The 19,208-nt window shown below is 36.5% G+C and overlaps 1 protein-coding gene across 1 annotated transcript in view; it reads right to left on the bottom strand.

Annotated features, from left to right (window-relative positions):
- The window catches only part of LOC125275126 (exostosin-1c), a 64,570-nt gene that overhangs the window by 42,800 nt on the left and 2,562 nt on the right, over positions 1-19,208 (bottom strand). Inside the window, 1 exon segment of the mRNA XM_048201814.1 lies at positions 7,642-8,806. Coding sequence (XP_048057771.1) covers positions 7,642-8,579 — 938 coding nt within the window. The 5' untranslated portion in view covers positions 8,580-8,806.

The raw sequence follows: 19,208 nt of genomic DNA, 5'->3' as shown, positions 1-19,208 counted from the left end.
TAGAAGGCACATAAATAATATTCTATTTTGCCCCTTAAATGCTGGAAAATTGAATTCCTTTATATACAATATACAATTTTATATATGTGACTGATGTGGCTCACGGTGGTAATGAGTCTTTCGGGAATCTGATCTAATGAATGAGTCTGTTGTTGAATGCGACATTTCAACTGCTAGTAAAAATAAAATATATTATATAATCGTATCCTTTGGAGAATGTTGACAGCCTGCACACCAGGAGCATCGATGGAGTCAGTTTGACAGTTCGATTGTTGATATGTGCATGTCTGGAGCTGCCTGTCGGGTGAAGAATGTGATTTGTGTTTGACAGCTCTCAACGTCCTAGTTTAACAGCACAACACAATACAGCATGAACCAGCAACTAAGCCCGAAACAGACTGCAGTACATTTTGTGAGATACCAAAATGCGTAGGCGACATTGAGTAGAGATGTTCCTGTATCTCAACACCAGGGTCATGGGTGTACTGATAAAAAGTTGGAAAAAAATATATATATATACTTATTGTTCCAGGGCAGCAATGGTTCACTGTTAGGAAAATGTAAAATAAAGATTTTTAAAAAAGAAATAGCCTTAAAATGGATAAATAGATTATTTATTATGTAAAAATATAATACAAATATAAAATATATAGAAATTCTAATAAATATAAAAATAATAATGCATTTATTATATTGTATATATTTTAATTATTATAACATAATAAATATATATATAATTGTGCCCTCCACAATTATTGGCACCCTTAGAAAATATGAGCGAAGGCGGCTGTGAAAATAAATCTGCACTGTTTATCCTTTTAATCTTTCATTTAAAAAATTCACAAAATTCTAACCTATCATTGAAGTAAAACAATTGAAAATGGGGGAAAAAGCTCATTATGAAATAAATGTTTTTCTCTAGTTCATGTCGGCCACAATTATTGGCACCCAATTATTGCAACGTCCTTTTCCCAAGATATCAGCTCTGAGTCATCTCCTATAATGCCTGATGAGTGTGAAGAACACCTCCTTCATGCAGAATCTCTCCAGATCCTTCAGATTCCAGCTCCATGTTGGTGCTTCTTCTCTTCAGTTCACTCCACTCATTTTCTTTAGGGTTCAGTTCAGGGGACTGGGATGGTCATGGCAGAAGCTTCATTTTGTGCTCAGTGACACATTTATGTGTTGATTTTGATGTTTGTTTTGGATCATTGTCCCGATGGAAGATCCAACCAAGGCCCATTATAAGATTTCTACCAGAAGCAGTCAGGTTTTGATTTTTATTTGTTGGTATTTGATAGAATCCATTATTCCATGTATCTGAACAAGATGTTCAGGACCTCCAGCAGAAAAATAGGCCCACAACATTAAAGATCCAGCAGTATATTTAACCGTGGGCATGGGGCACTTTTTATCCATGTGTGCACCAAACCCATCTGGTGGGTTTGCTGCCAAAAAGCTCTTTTTTTTTTTTTTTGTTTCCTCTGACCATAGAAGCCGGTCGCGTTTGAAGTTCCAGTCATGTCTGACAACTGAATATGCTGGAGATTGTTTCTGGATGAGAGCAGAGGATTTTTCTTGAAACCCTCCCAAACAACTTGTGGGAATGTAGGTGCTGTTTGATCATTTTTTAGGCTTTCTGAGACTCAAGACTCAACTAATCTCTGCAATTCTCCAGCTGTGATCCTTGGAGAGTCTTTGTCCACGCAAACTCTCCTCCTCACCGCGCATTAGGACAATTTAGACACACGTCCTCTTCCAGGCAGATTTGTAACATCTTTAGTTGATTGGAACTTCTTAATTATTGCCCTGATGGTGGAAATGGCTCAACAATCTTTTGCTGCACATCAGAACTATATTCTTTTTCTCATTGTAATGAATGATTAAGGGAATTTGGCCTTTGTGCTTACACATATTTGTACTCCTGTGGAACAGGAAGTCATGGCTGGACAATGCTCATGATCACACTGGTGTGCTAAAAATGTAAATATGAATGGGAATATACTTCATAGATATTCCACTCATAAGAATTTCTATGAATGCCAATAATTGTGGCCAACGTGTATTGGAGAAAAACATTTATTTCATAATGTGAGTTTCATAATTTACTTTCAATTGTTTTACTTCAATGAAAGGTTATAATTTTGTGATTTTTTTTAATGAAAGAGCAAAAGGATAAACAATGCAGATTTATTTTCACAGCCACCTTTTCTCATATTTACTAAGGGTGCCAATAATTGTGGAGGGCACTATACATTATTATTATTATTATTATTATTATTATTATTTTATAAAAATAAAATATAAAAATTGTTTTTAAAATAAAGGAAAATATAACATACATTTAATATTTTAATAATCTATAAACATTCATGTTAATTAAAATATATAAAAAATAATTATATAAAAATAATTTACCATTTATTTATATATCAGGTTCAGGATTAGCCTATACTGAATCCTGGGAAATGTAGGTCATGGCCTTTAACCCCTCATGTCTTTATCCTGGTTATGAAGAGATAGGAGTGAACATGTTTAGTGCACTGATGAGTGTGCATGTGTTGTCTTTGTGTCGGAGGTGCATCATGCTTGACTGAAAAAAGTGTCCATGCATGAAGAGCAAATTAGCATGTTTCGCTCTGCGCGCCAATAAGCAAATGTGTGTGTGTATGTGCGTGTAAAAGACTTGGCCTGGATAGATGGGGAAAGAGGGTCAAGGGATTGGTGAGCGGTGAGGTAAGGAGAAGGGGGAGCGGAGGGGAAGAATCCCGGTGAGAGAAAATGAGAGGAACTTGGGGAAAAAAAAGAAAGCGTACAAAAGACGAGAGAAGAAGATGGACGGCCCTCTCCCTCTCTCTTTATTCGTTCTAAATAAACCTAGTTTGTGCACGAGCCACACAAACCACACTCTCTCTAGGGGTACAATTTCACATCCCCCTAATTACAGTCGGGTGTAGCGTTTCTTATTGCGCCCTGCCAGCGATTGTACGCAAATACGCACACACAAGGTCACGGAGCGGAGGAGAGGCCGTCGTTAAGGTCCTTATTAAGTTCATTAAGCACAGTTGTGTTCATTTACATTCACTTCGAAGGTGATAATTCCCTAAAAATATGCCAGTGGAGAGAGTTTTCCAGTAGTAGATGTGAAAAGGCAGCGCATTATTCTTCTTTTCTCCTTGAGAATTGAGAATAATGACCTCTTCTGTTCGAACGTCTCGCACATGGTAGGAGTGTAGTCATGGAGACCTTGTTAGCTGTCAAGAAAGGTACTGCATGTTACTATTATACACACACACAACTGCATTCTAATGCCTTCCCAGAAGTCTACAGTGGTATTGAAGTGAGTATAATCAGTATTGCAGTATAATCCTCCGTCTGTGTGTGTCCCAAAACTGTCCCGAAACAGCTTGCCCTATTTTTCTTCCCACAAGCTCTCTCACTCCTTCTCATTTACATTCCCAGTACAATGCAAGCACCCCCCCCTCCTTTTTTTTTTTTAAAGAGCCCTGAAAAGTGAATGAATGTAGGCCATTTGGTTGCAGCAAGTTCCCCTCTCTCATTCCTGGTTTCATCCCTATCTCTCCGCCCCGGGCCGGGGTTCAGTAGGATGCTCTGTGTGCCTTCAGGTTAATCTGTGGAAGTAGCAGATGCTGGTGATCATTAACCTGAGAGAACCTCCTAAGTGCTATTTCTGAGTTTGGCACCTTAGCTTCCTAACTGTACCACAGCAGTGAAATAAGAGACAGACCCAATTCTCTGAGTCGCTGACATTGTGTCCAACTGCCTCGAAACTCCACAAAGAGTTGGACGGAAATGTGTCAAACATTAGCTACATCTATTATATAAATATATAATATAATATAATATATACACTACCTGTCAAGAGTTCTGTGTCAACAGTATATTTATAATGTCACAAAAGATATAAAGATATTTCATACTTTTTGAGCAGCAAATCAGCATATTAGAATGATTTCTGAAGGATCATGTGACACTGAAGACTGGAGTAATGATGCTGAAAATTCAGCTTTGATCACAGGAATAAATTACACTTTACTATATATTCACAAAGAAAACTGCTATTTTAAATTGTAAAATATTTCTCAAAATTAAGGTATTTTTGATCAAATATGTAAACTACTATAATATAGCATTCAACTGATCTCAGTAGTGCAACTCAGCATATTATGGCAATATCAAACATGGTTCATGCGGTCATTTTATAAATTACAGATACAAATATCACTATTTCTTTACTGATGCCTGACATTTATCTGTTATGAATAATCATAGTGTTTTGTTCACGTTTATCCATTTAAAATAAATAATGTGCTTTTATTCATAAAATAAATAAACAGAAACTATAAGAAAAAAATATAAAATATAATATAAAAAGAAAAAGAAATATTTATTATAAAAAAAAATTAAAAAAATGACATGAACATATTTCCTTTTCATGCTGGAGTACATATTAAAGGAACACTCCACTTTTTTTGTAAATAGGCTTATTTCCAGCTCCCCTAGAGTTAAACAGTTGAGTTTTAACGTATTCGAATAGTCTGGCGGTACCACTTTTAGCATAGCTTAGCATACTTCATTGAATCGGATTAGACCGTTAGCATCTCGCTCAAAAATGACCAAAGAGTTTCGATATTTTTCCTATTTAAAACTTGACTCTTCTGTAGTTACATCGTGTACTAAGACCGACGGAAAATGAAAAGTTGTGATTTTCTAGGCCGATAAGGCTAGGAACTATACTCTCATTCCGGCATAATAATCCAGGAACATTGCTGCCGTACCATGGGTGCAGCAGGCGCAATGATATTACGCAGCGGCTGTGACCTCCTGCTTGCACAGGGAGTGTGCCTTGCAACCATGGAGACATTTGTGAGAGACGCTGCATAATATTTTTGCGTAACTACAGAAGAGTCAAGTTTTAAATAGGAAAAATATCGAAACTCTTTGGTCATTTTTTTAGCGAGATGCTAACGGTCTAATCAGATTCAATGAACTATGCTAAGCTATGCTAAAAGTGGTACCGCCAGACTATTCGAATACGGTAAAACTCAACTAATCAGCTCTAGGGGAGTTGGAAAATGAGCCTATTTTCAAAAAAAGTGGAGTGTTCCTTTAAAGTTACTAAATTATCAAAACAAAAATAGATAAAATTTTGGGGTTGAATTTTCTTGCTAAAACATTATCATGATACTCTCAAACTGCCATTCTAAGTTTTTGTTCACACTACAATCCTCCTGCCAGTGCATAAAACACACTTTTCCCGCTTAGACCTCCACGATGCAAACCGCCATGTTCATTCCAGTAGAAATAAAGTATTTCATGAATGTTTGACTTCCTCACACGGACCACGGACCACCTAACACCTGTATTGCTAACAAGTATGGAAAGTTTGTTCCTACAGTGGAGACCCTGAACCTATCGAGTGGAATAAATGAACACATTCATCCAGCGCTGAGTGAAACTCTCTCGCCACCACAACCAAGAGCAAACAAGCCCGATGCACCGTTCAACTGCTCGAGACCATTAAGATCCTTAAAGACCCACGGTGGATTTGATACACATTCTCTGAGGACGTTTTGTGGCCCTGTATTAGTTCTCCTCCCTTCCTTTCACATATTTCTTCTCTCTCTCCATCCAAAATCTGTTGAATTCCATTGGGTCATGTGTGCATTACAAAACAGTTTAGAAATGCACAAAAAATGCTGTGGTTTGACAGTTTCACAGAACAGCTGTACATAAATATAAATACATTTTTTGTAAATAAATGTTTTATTTACAGTCCTCTAAAGAATAATTAAAGTTGAAGCTTTTTGTGTCACATGACTCCAATCATATAAACTCAATCTGCCTCGCTCATTTAACACGAGCAGAATAAATTTCAGTGTACATTGTTGAGAACATTGCTAGCATTTTTAACACTTTGTTAGCATGATTTACCATGTTGCTACCATGTTTAAGTACATTACTAACATGACTTAACATATTGCTTGCATGACTTAGCACATTGCTAGCATGATTTAGCATTTTGCTAGAATGTTTTAGCATATTACTAGCATGGCTTAACACGTTGCTAGCATGACTTAACATGTTAGCATGGCTTAGCATGTTGCTAGCATTAATTATCATGTTGTTAGCATGATTAAGCATTTGCTAGCATGTTTTAGCACATTGTTAACACGACTTAGCACATTGCTAGTATGACAACACTTTGCTAGCATGATTTAGCATGTTGGCTAACATGTTTTAGTACATTACTAGCACGACTTAGCATGGCTTGGCATGTTGTTAGCATTATTTACAGTGTTGCTAGCATGTTTTAACACTTTGCTAGCAAGAATTAGCACATTGCTTACATGGTTTATCAAATTGTTAGCTTGAATTAGCATGTTGCTAGCATGTTTTAGTACATTGCTAACATCACTTAGCACATTGGTAGCATGATTTATCATGTTGGCTAACATGTTTTAGTACATTGCTAGCATGACTTACCGCATTGCTAGCATGATTTTCGCATTTTGTTTGCATATTTTAATACATTGCTAACATTGAATTAACACATTGTTATCATGATTTAGCACATTGCTAACATGATTAAGCATTTTCTAGCATGATTTAACCTGTTGCTAGAATGTTTTAGCACATTACTAACATGACTAAACACATTGCTAGCATTAATTAACATGTAGTTAGCATGTTTTAACATTACTAGCATGACTTAACATTACTAGCATGACTTTTGTCACTAATATGACAAAACATTGCTAACATTATTTAGCATGTTGGCTAGCATGTTTTAGCACATTACTAACATTACTTGATTGAGCATGATTTAACATTTTGCAGCGCATCACTAGCATGACTTAACACGTTGCTAACATGATTTAACATGTTGGCTAGCATGTTTTAACACGTCACTAGCATTATTTAGCACATTGCTAGCATGACTTAACACGTTGCTAGCATGATTTAGCATGCTATAGATACTTACTAAATTTAGTCTCAGAAGAAGAAAAAAAGAGGCTTAAATTGGATTTCAGTTTGTTGGCTTTGTCGAAACCAAACATAATTAAATTAAAGTTTCAGTGAATTTTTAAATAATATACAATATGATAAAACGACAATAACAAAAAGTACCTAGAGAGGAAACGAGCATTAATTCTTTCTTTAAATAAATCTTGAGACTCTTTCAATGTCAGACTTCAAGTAGGAATTAATATCCAATAATTACCACTTCATGAGCACATTTTACTGGCAACCACGGAAATCTTCATGTCCTGTAAAGCTTGTCTGAGTTAGCAACAGTAACCAAGGTGGGTGGGGCTTAACGAAAGCCCATTCATTCCACTCAAGTTTCATGAATGAGAAATGTTGAAAACAGTCACAGCAAGTCAGAGTCTCTTTAAACACATGTATGATGTCATCCTCCAGAGAACACTTGATACATTTTCAGCGTTATTCACTCTTGACACTTTTCCGTGTGTTACATAAGTAACCCACACCCCGCGGAAACCGATAGCGGCTTCTTGTGTTTAACACGCAGGAACCTGAGTTCAGAGCCCGGGGTGTCACTGAGTCACTGAAACTGATCTCATCATGCTACAGAAACTCATTCACACGACTTACCTCTCGTACTCCTGGTTATCATGGTCGCACCGCGCGTCCTTGTGCTTCTCCCAGTCCTTGCCGTGGCGACACGTCGTAAGGGAGACGATATCCTTGCCGTTGTGGATGTGATGCAAAGCGTTGCGAGTGTCCGAGCCGATTCCCGTCAAGTAACGTTTACCTTTAAACATCAGCAAGTATTTCCGCCTCGGAGGGACGGTGTTGCGAACTAACCAACCCCTCTCGCCGCCCTTCTGAGGGTGTTCTTTAGAGAACAAAGGGATCGAGACGTCAAAGCCCGGTCGGAAGTGTTCCGTATTCAGGCTGGCTTTAGCCAGGATGGCCTGGCCCACGTTAAAGCCCAAGTCCTCGGTGTAGTTGGGCCAAGTTCCGGAATAAAGGTTGAAGATGACGTGGTTCCGCCCGTCGTTCCACAGAGGGTAGCCTCGAATCCGCTCGTCCACGTTGGGCACGAACTGCGTCGACAACTGGTCCCTGTCCAGCGTGTCGATTCCCAACACGAACAGACACGCCTCCCGAGGGTCCGACGTGTAATACCGCGACTCCGCCACCGAGGTGAGGATCTTCCGATAGCTCTCCGACACCCGTTCGCTCTTCTCCGGCGGATAGACGTAGACCCGAAAGCCGCTCGGAGCTTGACATCGGGCGAAGTCGAAGCAAGTTTCCATTCTGCAGCGACTGTCCTTGTAGATTCCGGCCCACGCCTGCCGCCGCTGCCTAGGCGAGTCGCCCGGCCCTCCGTCATTTTGTAGCTCGGCCTGGTCGGCGAAGCCCGGGAGCAGGGCCCGATCTAACCAGTCGGGCCAGGGCCGTGCCACCTCCCCCCTCCTGTAGGTGATGAGACCCAGGAGCCGTTCCTGCAAGCCGCCCCAGTAAAAGAGCAGCAGCCAGCAGCACGTGCACAGGCCCAGAAGCACGTACTTCTTGCGTGCCTGCATGAGGTCTCTATCACCCTCTGTGCTCCGGGGCCGCGCCGGGAGCTTCAGCAGGGCGGAGACGGGGTGGACAACAGGGGCCGAAGCTCCAGCATAGCCCCGATGTCCACTTGTCCATGCGCTCGTTCAAACCTTCAGAGTAAGGCAAGCCCATGCGACAGAAGTGGAAGTTTCTTCTCTCTTGGTAGCCCTTCTCTCTGCATGGCTCAGTGAATCCCCACTGCGTTTGCCTAGCAGAGAAAATAAGAGCACACTTCAGCACACAGCCTTCTGTTCATTTATATCCGCACTGCCATCTTCAAACGCCCAACAGATTCAAACACATGAAAACATTAGTGAGCGAGCAATGCATCATGGATGGCAGCGCGTTAAAGAATGAAAGGCCATATTTCAGGCGTGTCGCAAATAGTGCATTTTTTTAAAAAACAGTGGTTATGACTACCAGACAATCTCATGTACAGTACAGCAAATATTTGTATATAATTAAAGGATTAGTCCACTTTTAAATAAAGTTTTGCTGATAATTTACTCACCCCCATGTCATCCAAGATGTTCATGTCTTTCTTTCTTCAGTCGAAAAGAAATGAAGGTTTTTGATGAAAACATTCCAGGATTTTTCTCCATATAGTGGACTTCACTGGAGCACAAACGGTTGAAGGTCAAAATTACAGTTTCATTTCTTTCCGTAAGTTGAATAGGCAAGGCGTAGGACATTCAGCGTAAGCTTTTTGAAGAATACAGAAAGCGGAAGCACGTGAAAGGCAATCAACTGTGTTTATAAAGCATATACAGTTGTATTTTTTTTTTTTAAATGACAGATCGTTTCTCTAGATTAGACTCTTATTCCTCGTCTGGTATCGTTTAAAGCTCTTTGAAGCTGCACTGAAACTGTAATTTTGACCTTCAACCGTTTGGAGGCCATTGAAGTCCACTATATGCAGAAAAATTAATTTCTTTTCGACTGAAGAAAGAAAGACATGAACATCTTGGATGACATGGGGATGAGTAAATTATCAGGAAAATTTTATTTAAAAGTGGACTAATCCATTAAGGCAATAAAATGTGCATTGTTGCACATCTTTGTTACATAACAAAATATTCAATAAGTGGCACCAGTTGGTTAAAAGTTAATTATAAGAAAACTTTTGTATGTAATGCAATAAAATTCCTACATTATTAAAGGTGACCTATAATGCCCTTTTCACAAGATGTAATATAAGTCTCTGGTGTCTCCAGAATGTGTCTGTGAAATTTCAGCTCAAAATACCCCACAGATCATTTATTATAGCTTGACAAATTTGCCCGTTTTTGTGTGTGTCCCTTTAAATGCAAATGAGCTGCTGCTCCCGCCCCCTTTCCAGAAGAGGGCGGAGCTTTAACAGCTCAACAACAACAAAGCTGGAGAATCTCACGCAGCCAAAATGATGACGGTGTTCAGCCTTACATTGTTCAAACACTGATGGAGAGACTCAGGAAGAAGTTACAACTTTTAGACGTTTCTGAATGGTTAGTGGATACATTTTTGTAGTTGCTGTGGAGTTTCATTCAACTCATCCACTAGCATGTGCCGTCATGTTAATCTTTTATGCAAAACCCGTTTGGACGCCCACTATACATAGTGAACCGGTTTGCCAAACAGAGCCATACACACCCGAATAACGTTTACAATTGCTGTCAAATGCTGTGAATGGTCTAATATTTTTTCCAAAATATCACTGGGATAGAAATGCACCTCTAAATCTAGTGCTCGTCAAAACAAAGTTTCTGGGTTGTCCTTTTTCATGTTTTCTGGGTTGGTAGATGCACCGGGACCCGATTATAGCACTTAAACATGGAAAAAGTCTGATTTTCATGAGATGTCCCCTTTAAGACACATAAATGATCTTCTGAAAAATGTTTTTGTCCACACAATAAAACTGTGGTTACTGTGGTCTAAACCAAAATTGAACCCTATTGAATTTCACATTGAGACATTTTTCAAAAATTTCTTCTAAATGCTGACAGAATTTCATGTTTGGGTGAAGTATTCTTGTGCAGTTCATACAGTAGTGGCCAAAAGTGATGTCTAGCCTTGGAAAATTGACATCTTTATTCAAATATTATTAAAAATTTGTTGCATACTGTAGTTGTGCTTGTTGTATTTGTGATAATAACGCAATGAAAAATGCCACAATTTGTGACATAATATTTGGCCAGGCTGTTATACAACGAAATTATGAACACATGCAAAAACAAGAGAGAACCAATACAATATTAATAACTGCTTGTTTTTCTATGCATTTATTTTGCATAGTGAAATAAAACCTGTAGCCTTTTTTTACCAAATAATTTTGTCAGATAAATATCTTAACCAAGTTTAGCATTTTGTTCTTCCCTCATATTTAAAATATATAAATGCTTTTCCTCATATTTTGATGGTTTAATCAAACTTGCAGTGTCATTAAAAACAAATATCCCCTCCGGACATCACTTTTGGACACTACTGTAAACAAAAGGCCATATTTAGAAGGGGAAGTTAACAAATCAACACCAGTGAGCTTCAGCACGACATCAAAGCTCTCCACGAGTGTTATCAAGGGTCTCATCAGCACATGCCCAACCCTGTGCTGGCACAAAAGACTTCGTGTGCACCAGTTATGAAGCCATGCTTGATTTAAAATTGGTGTATTTAGTCTTGCGGTCTGAGTCGGTTCTGCTGTTTTCACACACACACTGCTGCAGTGTTTGCAGCGAACATGCAAAACATGAGCTGGCCTGTGATAGCATCTACCCTCGGCATGCTCGAGTTGAACGGAGAGATGAAGGGAGTGAAAATAAGGCAGCTTTAAGAAACCTAAATCAAAAGTGAGAGCCGAGTCTGCATCTGATGCCAGGTAATCTGGAGGGAGACTGAGGTTCTTTCTGGTTAGTTTGTTTGCTTTGCCGGGAAACACGCAGCGGTTTTGAAGGGGAGGTGTTTGTCAGGAAAGCGCCCTCCTCTCATCAAACTGTGTACCTGTGTCTGTGTGCGGCGTCTCACAGAGAAGGTCAGTGTTTCTACTGCCAGGTGACGCACAAAGACAGCTTTCAGGTCTCACCTGCCTCTCTTCCCTTGCCTCTTCTCCACCTCTGCTAAATTCGTCTAGAGTTTCTCTCTTATCTCTTTAAGCAGTCTGAGCGAGCGCAAACTAATCTAAAGCTATGAAAGCACATAAAGGGCCTGTGTGTTATTATGCATGCATGCTTATGAAGATTCCGCCTGTTTGCATTAATAATATGTGACAGGTACAGAATATGATGTTAAATGCAGTGCATGCTCTTTTCTGTGAGCGTGTGTGTGATCACGAAGCGGGCGAAAGACCTGCGTTTTCACGGTAAAGCTCCCTCACGAAACACTGCAGGCCAAGCACATATTTGTCGGGAAACAGATGCGGAGGATTCCATTACAAGCTGCTCATTATTAATGCATGACTCCCTTAGTTAGGACATTGATTTCCCTTCTTACCTTTCGTTTGGCTTTTTATGCCTCGCATTTGAAGTTAATCTCAATTTTCTCTAGAAAATGAACTGCGGTTAAGATTTTCACTAGCATGACATGGATCAGGTTGTCAAAAATCCCCAAATATATATATATATATATATATATATATATATATATATATATATATATATACAGTACAGTCCAAAAGTTTGGAACCACTAAGATTTTTAATGTTTTTAAAAGAAGTTTCGTCTGCTCACCAAGGCTGCATTTATTTAATTAAAAATACAGTAAAAAACAGTAATATTGTGAAATATTATTACAATTTAAAATAACTGTGTACTATTTAAATATATTTGACAAAGTAATTTATTCCTGTGATCAAAGCTGAATTTTCAGCATCATTACTCCAGTCTTCAGTGTCACATGATCCTTCAGAAATCATTCTAATATGCTGATTTGCTGCTCAATAAACATTTATGATTATTTTCAATGTTGAAAACAGTTGTGTACTTTTTTTTTTTCAGGATTCCTTGATGAATAGAAAGTTCAAAAGAACAGCATTTATCTGAAATACAAAGCTTCTGTAGCATTATACACTACCGTTCAAAAGTTTGGGGTCAGTAAGAATTTTTATTTTTATTTTTTTGAAAAGAAATTAAAGAAATTAATACTTTTATTCAGCAAGGATGCATTAAATCAATCAAAAGTGGCAGTAAAGACATTTATAATGTTACAAAAGATTAGATTTCAGATAAACACTGTTCTTTTGAACTTTCTATTCATCAAATAATCCTGAAAAAAATATTGTACACAAATATTTTGTACAATTGTACACATTAAATGTTTCTTGAGCAGCAGATCAGCATATTAGAATGATTTCTGAAGGATCATGTGACACTGAAGACTGGAGTAATGATGCTGAAAATTCAGCTTTGATCACAGGAATAAATTACTTTGTGAAATATATTCAAATAGAAAACAGTTATTTTAAATTGTAATAATATTTCACAATATTACTGTTTTTTACTGTATTTTTAATTAAATAAATGTAGCCTTGGTGAGCAGACGAAACTTCTTTTAAAAACATTAAAAATCTTAGTGATTCCAAACTTTTGGACTGTACTGTATATATATATATATATATATATATATATATATATATATATATATTAATCACATCCAAAATAAAAGTTTGTGTTTACATAATATATGTATTCATGTGTGTGTACTGTGTATATTTATTATGTATGTAATACACACACATGCATGTATATATTTAATAAAAACATACATATATATATATATATATATATATATATATATATATATATATATATATATATATATATATATATATATATATATGTTTTTATTATATATATATATATATATAATTATCTTACATTTCCAGGAAGAACAAAACACTAAAATTATTTAGCAAAAAAGACAACAGCAACAGGTTTTATTTTACTATGCAAAAAAAAAAAAAATAATAATGTCACACAATTTGCCATGTTTCATTGCGTTATTATCACAAATAAAACAAGCACAACTATGCAATATGCTTACAAAATATTAAAAAAAATTTGTAATAATATTTGCATAAAACTTTGAAGATTTTCTTATATATATATATATATATATATATATATATATATATATATATATATATAATTTTTTATTACTATTACTGTATACCCAGGACCAATAAGCCTCCAAGAGAATGGTTAGGTCGCTCTGACAAGATCCACCAGAAGCAACAGAATAACTTTCTCCCTGCTGCACATAAAAATTTAATGAAATGTCAAAATGATAACTCTTATAGAAGCATATAGCTGCAAAAAGTACCTCTAGTTTCGCCCCCACAAAACATCGGCACACAGTGAAACACAAAGAGAGAGACACTGTGAACTGAACCACAGATTAAAAGAACCATCAAACATGAAAAAAATAGTAATTGCAAAGTTAAAAGATCATTTTTGCAGTTTGTCCTTTGCAGTATTTTCTTCTTTGCAGTTCATTTGGTCTCCGTATAGCAATAAATATATATTTTTTAATGTAACTAAGAATGCGCTTTCCATTTTTTTGCATCCGGATTACGTAACCACATTCCAAATATTCCATCATTTCCCAAGCCTGCATCCAGCTGACAGAAGGCCAGAGGGATTGTGTTCTCTCTCGTTCTCACTCTTTCTTTCGGTTTCCTCCTCCTATCACAATTACTTTTTATTTTCTCATTCATCAGCGCTCTGTCTTTCTCATCTCACTGCCAATGTACGTCTGTGGCGCCCGTACCGTACATCACAGCGGGCAGGGCTGCAGAAACGGGCTGGAGGCGGTGTAATGAGATCGAGATGCGATGGCATATTGCTCAATCACCACGACAGGAAACAGCTGAATAAGTGAACACAGCCTTCCAAACTTTGAGCGATCTGTCTTCTGGACACTTCATTAGCTTTTTCAGAACAAGTGTTTTCCACTTGTGCGAGGGAAAAACTACGCTAGTGTCTTTACAACTGTTGGCAGTGGACAGTGAATATGGAGAAGGACAGCGAGCAGGTGGATGTAGCCGTTGTAAAGCCTGGGGAGTTCGTTTCCCGTGTCGTTTTCTCACATGATGAGTGTGTGACAGCTGGACATGGAGCTTATCTCCCCTGGCGCATCTCCCTCTATGGCCAATAAATCAGAACTGTGCTAAAAAGCCTGCTTGGAGAACATGTCATCCTTACAGATCCAATGCACTGTATATATGTGCGTATTCTTTTGCTTTTAAAGGTCAAAAGTGTGGATTCTGCACTAAATAATGTCAAACGGGTTTCTAAAACTCTCCCCCGTCTGCCATTGGTCAAGCAAACAGTTAGCTCCGCCCCCAAACTCACGCTATTGGCTGTGTCGGACTGGGGCGTGTTTCCCAAAAGCATCGTTAGCCAACTGTGGTTTCAAGTTCCATTGAATTGTGTTGGTATGACGGAACTTGCGACCATAGTTGGCTTCGGGAAACACACCTCGGTTCGGGTTTCTCAAACAAACTACGCAAACAGTCCAAAAATCTGGCTCTGCGTATTAAGTTATATGATATGAGAAAATATTTAAACAAAAATATAACAATACTATTATTAAAATATTCTGTAATATAATATAATATAATATAATATATATATATAATATAATATAATATAATATAATAATATCAAACGATTAATCACGATTATTAATTGCATCCCAAATAAAAGTACATAATATATGTGTGTACTGTGTAAATTTATATAATATATAAATATACACACATATGTATTTATTTAAGAAATATTTACATGCATACATGTGTATTTATTTATAATTTATATTATAGATAAAAATAAAGAGTTTATATATAAATATAATATATTTTTGTTAAATATATACATGCATGTGTATTTATATATACATAATAAATATATACATATATTATGTAAACACAAAATTTTATTTTGGATGAGATTAATTGTAATTGTTTGACTAATATAATATAATATCAAATGATTAATCACGATTATTAATGCATGCATGTATATATTTAAGAAAGATTTACATGCATATTTATATATTTGTTATATATATATATATATATATATATATATATATATATATATATATATATATATAATTTTTTTTTTTTTTTTTTACTATATATAAATATTTTATACATATAACTATAATATATAATTTATTTTGGATGCGATTAATTGCAATTAATCATTTGACAGCCCTAATATAATATAATATAATATAATATAATATAATATAATATAATATAATATAATATAATATAATATAATATAATATAATATAATATAATATAATATCTAATGATTAATCACGATTATTAATGCATGCATGTATATATTTAAGAAAGATTTACATGCATATTTATATATTTGTTTATATATATTTTTTTACTATATATAAATATTTTATATATATATATATATATATATATATATATAACTATATCGTTTATTTTGGATGCGATTAATTGCAATTAATCATTTGACAACACTAATATAATATAATATATATAATATAATTTTAAATATTAATAATTTTATGTTATTTTGATTAACAATAATATGATTACAAATATAGTTGCAATGCAAGATTTTTTAAAGAAGGTATTAATATTTTCATTCAGCAAGATTGCGTTAAATTGATCAAAAGTGACAGTAAAATATTTTACTTTGTTATGAAACAAGTTCTGTTTCAAATAAATGCTGTTCTTTTGAATGCATCAAATTTTGTATTTATGAAAAATGTATTTTCAACATTGATAATCAGAAATGTTTCTTGAGCAGCAAATCGGCATATTAGAATGATTTCTGAAGGATCATTAAAGTATTAAAATAGAAAACAGTTATTTTAAATTGTATTAATATTTCACAAAATATTGCTGTTTTTGTATGACTTTTGTACAACAGAACAGCATATATAGTATATTTACTATATATATATATATATATATATATATATATATATATATATATATATATATATATATATATATATATTCAGCTGTCAGACACTATAACCAATGCAACTTACAGTACACTATTTGAAGGACACTATTTTAATCCCTCAGGCAATCTGGTGTTAAGATTTTTGCTCATTAACACTCCAGTTAAAACGTTTCCCTTGCGTGAGGTCCTTCAAATAATTAGTTTAACACATCCACATCCTTAACCACTAGTTTTCCAACCTGGATTTGATTATAGCAGCACTAGGCCCGTGTGACCAGTATTATCTAGTGTTGAATAATCAAACACAAAATGTGTTCTTGTTACAGCAGACTTTCTTTCTTTCTTTCTTTCTTTCTTTCTTTTTTTTTTTAAGCTTCAGCTGCCTTGAATTGCAACGTGTAAAAATAATGTTAGCGGCAGCTGATGTTGGAGAAATACAAATGGTGCGGTGAGGTGGGTGAGCCGGAGTTAAAATTAAACCCGAAACGCTGTGATTACAGGTCGACGGCGCAGTGGAAGCCAGCGGCCCAGCCTAGTCCTGCTGCGTGCTTGCGGTGCGAGCCTGACCCGTGCCGAGCCTGTGGTCGAGCTGCTGGGACATCGGTGCAGACTTTTGAGAAAACACAGACCAAAATGACCAGAGTCAGTGTAATTTCAGAGCGGAGGATGTTTATGAAAAATCTGACATGATGTTCTGCAGTAATCTCTCACGAAAAGCCAGGAAGGATTGGCAGAGTGAAAAGTTGTTTTCTTTGGTGGTTATTAGGATGATGGCTGCATCTTCTTGAACACCCGCTGCTAGCCTCATGTTTTAATTTATGGACAACAATAATTACCAGCAGGCTTGATTAATTATGTCTAAACAATATGCTCCTCGCACACATGCCACAAGGGCTAATTATCCTAACAAACAGGATGGGCTGGGACAGTTGGAGGTTATCAGCAGAACCGGTTATAAGTCATAACCGTACGAGCGCCTTTAAATGTCACAGACCTACTAAAAAACACAAGCTTTCCGTGCCACAATGGCTGGCTATTCATTCTCATGCCCCTCCTCTCTTTTACCTTCCTCTGGCCCAAATGAAGTCATACACATTTTGTTATATGATGCCATGGAGTGAGTTATGAGAGCCTGTCAAATGGGCCGAGATTCCAGCCATTTTTCCGTCCCCTCCCGGTTTCCCTGCTCTTTCAACTCCACTGCAGGGGTGGACGCTTCATTCGTGTCACACTGCGCTCTTATAATGGCACAACAACAAAAAATCTATTTCGAAGCTAAAGCCAGTAGTGAGAGTTAGTTTTCTTTTCATCTTGTAAAAAGCCATTACAGCTCTGACTCGGCTTTGATAGCGTTGTTGAATCTTAAGCACTTCTTGGTATCTTGGGATCTAATTAAAAAGACAATTACCGCGCTCAACATTAAAATGCTGTGATGATCCGGACACACCTGTGATTGCTGTGATGTCGAACATCTCTAATTTGACGACTGTCGTCAACATCCAGACTACATTCAGAAGTGCTCTTTCTGTTTGTTGTTAGGCTTGTTTTGTATTTACGGTGTTATCATCCTATATTTTGTCTTATTATGTCATGTCCAAAACATAATAAATAAAAAACGAAATAAATATGATGACGTCATTAGGGCATCATAGGCCTACAGCTCAACTATTTGAAAATCTGGAATCTGAGTGTGCAAAAAACATAAAAATATTGAGAAAATCGCCTTTAAAGTTGTCCAAATTAAGTCCTTAGGAACGCATATCCACTCACAAAAATACATTTTTGATATATTTATGGTGGGAAATTTACAAAATACCTTCATGGAACATGATCTTTACTTAAATTCTAATGATTTTTGGCAAAAAAGAAAAATCGTTAATTTTGACCCATACAATGTATTGTTGACTATTGTGACTTATGACTGGTTTTGTGGTCCAGAGTCGCATATATTATATATAATAATACAATATATATATATATATATATATATATATAATTAGTATTTTTACTTTATTACTTTTATTATTGCTCTGCCAGATATGTTGAATCTTTATATATATAAATTGATTGTTTTAACGCAGCGGTTGGGTTATTTAACCCAGCTGAATTGACTGTTTTAACCCAGCTGTTTTAACCCAGCGATTGGGTTGTTTTAACCCAGCGGTTGGGTTATTTAACCCAGCGAATTGGGTTGTTTTAACCCAGCGATTGTGTTGTTTTAACCCAGCGGTTGGGCTGTTTTAACCCAGCGGTTGGGTTATTTAACCCAGCGAATTGGGTTGTTTTAACCCAGTGAATTGGCTGTTTTAAACCCAGCGATTGGGTTGTTTTAACCCAGCGGTTGGGTTATTTAACCCAGCGAATTGGGTTGTTTTAACCCAATGAATTGGGTTGTTTTAACCCAATGAATTGGCTGTTTTAACCCAGCGAATTGGGTTGTTTTAACCCAGTGAATTGGCTGTTTTAACCCAGCGATTGGGTTATTTAACCCAGCGATTGGGTTGTTTTAACCCAGTGAATTGGCTGTTTTAACCCAGCGATTGTGTTGTTTTAACCCAGCGGTTGGGCTGTTTTAACCCAGCGGTTGGGTTATTTAACCCAGCGAATTGGGTTGTTTTAACCCAGTGAATTGGCTGTTTTAAACCCAGCGATTGGGTTGTTTTAACCCAGCGGTTG

The sequence above is a fragment of the Megalobrama amblycephala genome, linkage group LG9 (assembly GCF_018812025.1).
Source record: "Megalobrama amblycephala isolate DHTTF-2021 linkage group LG9, ASM1881202v1, whole genome shotgun sequence".
NCBI classification, from domain to species: domain Eukaryota; kingdom Metazoa; phylum Chordata; class Actinopteri; order Cypriniformes; family Xenocyprididae; genus Megalobrama; species Megalobrama amblycephala.
The sequence above is the reverse complement of the archived record's forward strand: the minus strand, read 5'-3'. Positions and strand labels throughout refer to the sequence as shown.